This window comes from Amaranthus tricolor, chromosome 14 (assembly GCF_026212465.1).
Source record: "Amaranthus tricolor cultivar Red isolate AtriRed21 chromosome 14, ASM2621246v1, whole genome shotgun sequence".
In the NCBI taxonomy this organism is placed as follows: domain Eukaryota; kingdom Viridiplantae; phylum Streptophyta; class Magnoliopsida; order Caryophyllales; family Amaranthaceae; genus Amaranthus; species Amaranthus tricolor.
Genome location: NC_080060.1, coordinates 12,787,474 through 12,796,932, shown reverse-complemented (window position 1 = coordinate 12,796,932; position 9,459 = coordinate 12,787,474). Strand labels below are relative to the sequence as shown.

At 36.2% G+C, this 9,459-nt stretch overlaps 1 protein-coding gene across 1 annotated transcript; it reads right to left on the bottom strand.

The window, feature by feature from the left end:
- Window positions 1-440: 440 nt before the first annotated feature.
- On the bottom strand, window positions 441-8,154 carry LOC130799571 (ras-related protein RABH1b-like). Its single transcript, XM_057662708.1, has 6 exons — window positions 7,848-8,154; window positions 3,525-3,595; window positions 3,072-3,160; window positions 2,833-2,944; window positions 1,769-1,859; window positions 441-922 (listed from the first exon to the last, which is right to left on the bottom strand). The coding sequence occupies exons 1-6, from the start codon at window positions 7,962-7,964 to the stop codon at window positions 782-784; spliced, it is 621 nt and encodes a 206-aa protein (XP_057518691.1). The 5' UTR covers window positions 7,965-8,154; the 3' UTR covers window positions 441-781.
- Between the last annotated feature and the right edge of the window lie 1,305 nt (window positions 8,155-9,459).

Here is a 9,459-nt window from a genome sequence, read left to right as displayed (position 1 = left end):
ATAAAAAAACATTCCAATAAAACCAGATAATCGGATCCGACCCGGATTAAACCGGATATCGAGATCGGAATCGGATCGCATCTTTAGGTATTCGAAAAATCAAATACCTGAATTTCAATGTTGACCGCACTTTTTTACTTTAATTTTCAAACAAAGGCGAAATATTTATACTCACGACCTAACTATTACCCATGACATGTGAAATTTTCATATCCACACAAACTTATCTAGGCAGGAGTAGACCCACATCATCTCACGCACCTGAACGCGAGGTCACTAGCATTATAATACTTCATGGAAATTATAATCATTATAAGAGTGCTGACAATCATAATTGGATTTGGAGTAAGGGAAGTCAATAGAGTAGCTTTATATTCACAATCCAGAAAATTCAAATGGACAAAAGAATACATGTAAACAAAAAAATATTTCACAATGTGTTTTAAACTGGAAAAATATTAGCTTTATATGCTTCTTAGTTCTTCCCCAAGAGGGATGCAATTCGGACAAAGGAAGCTGACAAATCATATTTCACACATGACATACATTACTTGTCCAAATTCAGGCAAAATGACATACATTTCTGATGAATCTTTCTACATTCTTTAGTCCCTTAAATTTCCAGAGAACAACCTTTAGCTCTAGCAGAAAAACCACCACATAACTACGATTACTTAAAAGAAAGGAAAAGCAAAATCTCTCTAGAATGCGAGGCCAGACGTACAAAAAAGTACACTAGATTAAGTAAAATGCGATTCCCAAGGAGCAAGATGATGCAGGGTCAGCAAGCACATCCACTAGCCTGATGCTGCTGAGGTGCGCTTGATGTGGACTTCAGACTTACATCAACCATGTCCTCCTGTTTTGTTGAAGAAAGTGTTTCCATTCCAGGTAACGCGGCAGCAATTTTCCTGAATAATGCCTGCAAAATCCACATCACGCTACGAATTCATTTTCTTTGCAGAAAGAAATGAGGTGAAACCCTTTGTTCTTTCTCTTACTTCTCACAACCAAAAAGAAACAAGAAAAAAGAGAGCTGGCAGTTCAGCTGTTACAGGAGGAGATACAAAGGAGTAGCAAGGTATACAGATCCTATCAGCTTCATTAGTGTATAACAGAACAGTGAGTTACGGGTATTAGTTTTAATAGGTTCTCCAAGAGCAACAGATATATTAAGAGGATCATGAGCAAAAAGTCGGCACCGGAAACAAAAAACAAAAAAATGATCCCATTTTTGCTTGTTAGGGTGTGTACAAGGTGGCGTGAAACAATCTCTACAAACAACAGGCACTTCCAATTTGACGTGTGAAACCTGAGGTGACTTGAGCTAATATTAAGAAAAATTGGAAGAAACAAAACTTAGATAGGAGTGAGGTGAAGAAAAATTTTAACATAAGACATGAGCGAGAAAAGGGGCAGTTTAGAGCCAAAGTATAACATATCACTAGAGTACCTGAGTTCATAAGAAAATCAATTTCTGGTATAAACGCGATAACAACTAAAAGTACTACTATTTTGCCTAAAAGTGCAAGTAAAACTTCAACTGCCATGATAATACTTTTGGAAGACCCTTCTGATCACATATAGGATTCAAGTGCAGATACTCTAAAGCTAAACTAAACTAAACTATGTCCATACATTTTTAAAAATTAAAGCTCGACATCGACCAAAATTTTCACCTAGCCCAATAATAAACAGACAGGAAGCAAGCAAATGAAAATTTCATGAGAGTTTATGTTGTAACCTTGTAAGTGATCCAAGGATGTACCTTTATGTTGAAACCAGCTTTGGCACTAGTTTCAATGAACATGACATTGAGATCACGAGCTTTAGCTTCTCCTTCCTCTATGGACACTTGCCTATGAAGCGGAAACAAATAGAGGTGAAGAAACAGCAACGGTAATTATGATTAAAAAAATTTCCAGATTCACAAATAGCATATACAGTTAAAAAGTGTTATCAATATATGTTGGGAGCGTCCATCCACCATGCCACACATGGGATCGAATTCCTCCTACATAAATTCCCTTCTTAAACCACAACAGACATATCACCATGTAGAAACCAGAAACCACCTTGAGCCAATTTTCATTCATAAACTGACACGTGCAAAATGCCCTTGCATTTTCTGTCCTCCCCTTCAACTACATGTCAGCGTAAGTCGCTCCTCTTCTACCACTCCAGCCATTACTATTTAAAGACTTACTGAATTGCCTATTCACCTATGTCCCCAGGCCCCCAAAAGTTTCTTCTCCTATTTTGTCCTTACTCATTCTGCACCACGAAGTCATCTTCATAGTCACAATACTCACAACCGCTAAAGAAAATGATTTGTCAAAACTCGAGCAGTCTAACTATATGCCGTAAAAGAGATAGTAGATCAAAATTTGATCCTAGCCTCCTAGAGTCTTAGGTCAAAGTCAACTGAAGCATGTGATTGCACAAGAGTTATATTAAATCATCAGGCCTTTAAGCTTTGTCAACATCAATTGGTTAGATACAAGAGAATAATTCCCAAAAAAGATTCAAAGGAGGAAAAGGGAAGGGGAGGAACAGATGGCCAAGGTTCAATGAAAATGGTGACTAAAGGCACGAGAATAAGATCAGATTTCAAACTATTTATAAATTACAAAAACCATCTAAGAGTCATGGTGGGAAATGCTTGGGCCTAAAAGTTTCCCTCCGTTGCTTCTTCATATTTGGATAGAGAAAAGATGCTGAGTCTAGCCAATAAATCTTAATTGTGGAACAAGGCTGTCAGAACCACACCAAAAAAATAACATCAACAAAGGGATTTTTTCAACAAATGTAAGCTATCTTTCATCATATTACCTTTTATCCACAAGATCAGTTTTGTTTCCAACAAGGACAATTATAACGTCACTACCCCTCTCAGTGCGCACTTCTTCAATCCATTTAACGGTGTTAAGGAAGGATTGTCTACCTGTTCAAACCACGAGGAGAAAATGTAAATAAGTTCATTATTTGCGAATAAATCTTAGACCATGACAAAACAGTAAGAAGTTTGCACATTGGCAGATTGTATTTTGGTTAATTAGACCAAAGATTACTTGCAATATCGTATACAATAACTGCCACAGATGAATCCCTTATGTAGCTTGGTATAAGACTTCTGAATCTCTCTTGCCCAGCAGTATCCCTGTACACATTAGAGCATTGCCTCATTAGTAATCAGTTAAATAGTGGGTGCTAATGTATAACCTATAATGAAGCAATACTCCACAAGCCACAAGGGCATGCAGGTAAAATGGAAAGCCAAACTATAAATTATCCTGGGAACTGCATATCACCTCCTAATTTGGCATGCAAAGAGAGATCTATTTCTCTTTCGTCTGTGTGAATGACAACAGTGGTTATCTCATATTTGAAAATTGCCCTAGTATGAGAACCATGGGGTAAAACCAAGATAAAAATAAGAACAAATCAAGATAGCTTCTGCAAAACAGCCCTCCCACCCCAAAAAGGATAAGATGTTATGCATCAACATCCAAGCGTGATCTTACCACAACTGTAGACGAACAGTACGATCTTCAAGATACATAGTCTTTGAGAGAAAATCAATACCAATTGTAGCCTGAGAAATATCAGAAGAGACACATAAGTCTTAATCACTGCCAACAGAAGAAAAAAAGGAGGTTACAAAATGATAAACAATAAATAATACATGAACTTAGCAAGAAATAGGCATGGCAATAAGCATTCAATTGACTTGTAATGCCAGTACAAAAATTGACTAATGTCACTAATATACAAATTATAAAGCTCTGCCAAAATTCACGCGAAATAAAAATATCTAAAATGGTTTATCCTTGACATGTTAACTCTTGGAGTTTGGCAATGACCATGATAGGAGCAAAAAAATCATTGCCATGACTAACAAACATAATACAAGTTTCAACTAAATAATAATAGCCACAAATAGGCACATCAGTTTCAATAAACATTTTCCTTGGAACACAAGGTTCAACAAACAATTATCATGAAATAATGAATTAAACTACATACCAAGAATGAACAATACACTCGGGTCAATCATTCAACCATTTGAAAGAACCAGATTCTAGTGACTTATTAATATTCCATTTTCAAGCCTGATTACAAAACTTGATGGAACTACCAAGCATAGGTTTGGACTATCATTCATATAAACCTTTGTAGGCAATAGGCGTGTGCAGAATTCATGCATCCTGTGATTGATCCATGTCAACAATAAAGGTGCAACATCCTGAGCAAACATTGAAACTATACTTGTATCCAAATCACAATATTTAAAAAAAATAAAAAATAAATAAAAGAAAAATTACTTTCAAGGTCACACTTCAACACCACCTTATTTTCCACAAAATGACATTTAGATTACAATTTATGAGCAGCTGAATTGGTCATACAACTTTAACATTAGAAAGAAAACCAATGGACGCCTGAAGCAAGCGCCTAAGGTGGGCGATCAGCTTGACGCTATGCTAGAGCTAGGGAGGCAATTACTTAAGGTGAGCACCTCATAGCACCTTACAATGCCTTATGGTCTAAGACTCAAAAGAAACCCATTGCGTGTGGTCACCAACTATTGTTTTCCCTTGCATTCTCTTTTCTTTTCTTAATTTCTCTTTTTCAGTTGTGGGTTTTTTTCTCTTTTTGCGGTTCTTAATGTGTTTCATTTAAACTGGATTTTGGACGCCCCACACCCAATAGCTAGGCATTCGCTTAGCGCCTAGAGCCTAGACTCTAGGGACCCTTATTTTTTAAGGTGTCCCATGCCTTTTAAAACTGAGTCATACACACAAGCTTGCATATGTTGGTCTAGTAGAATCACTTTGCAAACACTCCTAAACAGACTCTACCTTTTCTAACTTTAAAACTAGTCCAAGACTAGCAATGACTTCATTTCACCTTAATTTTTCCCATCTTGCAACTTTCTGGTTTGATCCCCCGAAAGTCCTAAACCTTATAATCAATTTTCCTCTATTAGCAAAAAGTTCCCTTTAATATCATCATTTAAATCGTCATACACAATCTCTTTGAAAAAGTGTAAATAGCCAACATTAAGAGAAAAGAAAGAGAGTAAATCTTCAATCAAATCTTTTGTCTTTTTGAGCTTGCCAAATTTATGTGTTGTTCAGTCGCACTCATTTTGTTGCATTTTCTTTTAGAGAAGAGTCTTCACCACTTTCATTAATTATCTTCAACACTATGCTCGCTTCTAATACCATTAATCTTCCACACATTTCATTCTTTTCGTCTTATTCCCCCAGCAAACAAACTACAAATTTATTTTGTAGGCTATCCCTTTGACAACAAGCTTTAAAAGGGACAAAAGAGCATATTTATCACAATTCATCTTAGAGGGTATAAATGTTGATTCCTAAATTGTTTTTTAGTTTAACTCTACCAATCATTTAGATTTATTGTAAATTTTGTTTTGATTAGACCATACAACTGCGTAACTGCCTTCCTAATGATTAAGTAGATTCAACCTTGCCCATAAAGACACTAATTGTTACTAAATTTTTGGTTGATTTGAGTTAGCAATTGCTTGCATGACTTAACTAATTTGATTCGCAATTTTTAAACCCATAATAATCATTGTCTAGTTTGGTTTCCATTATTATGATGCATCAAAGCTATTCAAAAGCTATTAAGTTAGAGAGTTTCACATATTATACAAATTTCTTGAACAAAATTTACAAATTACAATTCTAAATCAAATCACTCGACCTGTATCCGTTCTAAATCAAGAGTCAACAAATGGAAAAATTAGAAGGCTAAATCAAAAAATTGGGTCAACGTTTATCCTTTCTACATCAAGATCCAACCTATGTTGCACCTGAGGCGCTCCTTGGTTGTGCCTAGGCACGAGGGGCGATCACGCATCACGATTCAAGACGCTTTCCAAAGACGTGCTTTTTTGGCGCCTTGTGCGCCTCATGTATGCCAGATTTGATTTTTAATAAATTACATGTCTTTTCTTAATATTACTGAAATAACCCTCAAATCTTAGTTGTTTGTTGTATTGGAAGCAAAATGTACCCTTCTTTCTGCCCTAATCTATCGTGGAGTAAAAATAGGAGAGTAAAGGTTCTTGCTTTACCTTGAAGTGTCGCCATCTTCTGGTCAATGTCCTCACCACCTAGGTAATGTCTTCTCCCTTCTTTTGTTCTTGCTTTCTCGCTCTTTCTGGATTCTTTTTCTTTCTTTTTTTTTTCTCGTTCGGTCTCTCCTCTATGTTTACCTCTCCTCTTTGTTTTGATTTATTTTATAAAAGAGTAAAGGTTGTTGCTTTATATAATATCTATGGTTGCTTGTTTTATTTGTTTTAATGGATGAGGATGAGGAAAAAAAGGAAATTAGGATTGATGAGAACTATACAAGAGATGGTGAAGATGCTTATGCGGACGATGATTCTGATTTAGATTTTTTAGGTTTCTTTAAGAGTGCCACAAAATATTTCAAGTATACTATCAAGAACCATTGTTTACTTTCTTTACCTTCGTTTTTCATTTTCTTTTTATTTCTTTTGTTAACTCAAGACTATAATATCGACTAATCATATGACTTTATATGCTAAAGTAGTATTTATCTTACTTATATGTTGTTATTATTATTATTATATGAATTTCATATTGTTTTAAGTATTAAATATGTTTTAAAATTGATATAGTGAATTTATGCACCTCTCATACAAAAAGCATGCGCCTTCCTCCTTACGCTTTTTGACTTGGAACAAAATATCTTTTGCACCTCGATGCGCCTCGGCACTCCTCTAAAAACTAAGGAGTCAACTAACGGAAACAATTACCACAAAGGCATACAACCATGAGGATATTTCCATGTCATACCTTCACATTCCATATGAGCCCTTTCCAGTTTCCAGTAACTAAAATCAATTATCATTAACACACAATTAAAACCTAAAAGCAAGAAGTTCAATGACTAGATTTGTCCCTTCAGTTTTTGTCATTAAATATATGGGGTTGTAGTGAATATCATAGTATGCAAATCCTCCTCAACATCACTAACCTGTTCAATTGGTGGATTTCATGGTTGACATCTACCTCATATAACTTGCATCAACCAGATCCTTGACTATGGAAGAAAAGAACACTTATCCTTCGACTTTTCATATAACATACTCCCTAGAAATTGTCGATTTACTTGTAAATCATTAGGCAGCTCCATTTTTTGTTTACTTCTCTCAACACTCATTTCGCATAAACAAGGACTCGTAACAACTTTTGTTTTAGCTTTACCCTCATGTTGCCAGCCCAACTTTACCACTTTCAAGTGGCATTACACTTAGTTTTTCCGAAACATGAAAATAATAAAATCTCAATTCAGACAGAACTCATAGGAATGGAAAGTGACCCACACATATCGATATAATCATTTCCTTTCCCCACATCATCAGACCATTGCAGTGACGTTGCCAAATGAGATAACATCACAAATGTACAATCACCAGATATACTAAGCAAACAATCGCTCAATAGAGTGTTCCTTTAGCAATTTTCCTAAATAATAAAACAATTTTCCGTAGTAAGTACAGATCTACTTGAGAATCAAACCATAATGTCAAAACATTTGTTTTGCCAATAACACTATTTTTATAACAATTTAAAACTAATATTGAAAGTCAGCAAAGTGCCGATCATCGTATCAAAAACGATAATCACACAATTAAAAACCGGAGATCACATAGCCTCAAATTAACAAACAACTAAAAATCCTAGAAAAGATTGAGATCCGTAAAAAAAGTGTTAACACCAAACAATCATAAAAATTTGTGCTCTGATTCAAAGTATCAAAAGAAAAAGAGGAGATTCAATTACCTGATAAGTATTATCGAATTTGTCATACATGAAACGAGTAATGATACTGGTTTTACCAACTGATTGATCCCCTAAAAAGACGAGCTTGTATTTAGCGAGAGCAGAAACTGGTGCCATTTTAAGGGGTTTAGAAAATACTTTGAATTAACAATGGCGTAATTTCGCAAATTTGGGGGATATTTGATTGATACGATTGTGGAAGTTGCTTAAAATTGAGGAATGGAGTGTGGGCAAGTTGTTGCTCTCGTGTAGGAGGAGAGAGACCACCAGGCTGACTCTCCAAAATGACTTTCAACTTTCAAGCATCAATGACTCGTTGGAGCTAGGGATGGTTATGGGGCGGGTTTGGAGCGGGTCTGGCTAGATTCGGACCCGGACCCTATTATTTTTTTTGGATCCAGATTCAGATTCGGACCCTAAGGGTTCAAAATTTTCAGACCCAGACCCGGATTCTACGGATCTGACAGGGTCTAGGGTCCTTAATGGGTCCTTAATTGGTCTTATACAAAGCCTCTTTGATTTGTCAAAATTGAACCTTTTTCGAGTCTTTTTATATTTTTGTAAGCAACTTATTATCGTATTACAAACACTTGTCACAGAAAGTTATCAATCGATACACCAATTTAACAATTCATTTCAGTACCCAGATTCAAGTCCATAATTAGTATCACACTCCGTAAACTTCCAAAACCATTAGAATTAAACAATAAACATCATAATTGAAACTTTAACTCAATGCGCAATCAAATTATTTCAGTACCTAAAAACAAACCAAAATTAGAATATTGTCGCCTCCATAATTTCCAAAACCATTAGAATTAAACAATAAACACTGTAATTAAACTTTAATCTCGGCGAGCAATCAAAGTATTATACATGTACAACAAATGTGCAAATATCATCAAAATTTTAACAAAAATAAAAAAAAATAATAAAAATAAAATTTAAAAGTTTAGGGTCCGGGTTCGGGTCCGGGTCTTCACCTTGGGACCCGGACCCGGACCCGGACCCATCAAATTTTTTTTGGATCCAGACCCGGACCCGGATCCGATGGGTCTAAAAAATTAAGACCCAGACCCTTAAAAAAGAGGCGGGTCCGGGGCGGGTCCAACAGGGTCCTAGACCCATGACCATCCCTAGTTGGAGCAAAACTTGTAGATAGGAAACGACTATAGCTAGTGATGGCCATAGAGCCGGTTACCGGAACCGAATCGGTCCCGAACCGCTTGAAAATTGTCCCAGAATCGAAACCGTTTGTGACAGGTTTCGAATTGCGGAACCTTAAAACCGCCGGAAAAAAAGTTGTCAGAACCATGAAACCACCGAAAAAAAAATCGCTGGAACCGAACCAAAGCATCGCGAGTTGGTTCACCCGGACCAATGGGTTCAAAGAACCGGTTCACCCGACCCAATGGTTCCTTGGAACCGAAACCGGAACCATGCAGTTCACCCGGCCCAACAGTACTTTGAAACCGGTCAAAAAACTAGCTGTTACCAACCGTTAACTAGCCGTTGGGGATTTTTCTATAAATACTCCACATTTTCAATCATTTTCATTCACAACTCATCTCTTCTCCTACTCTCCCTACTTAATTACTGAATTACGCAATTA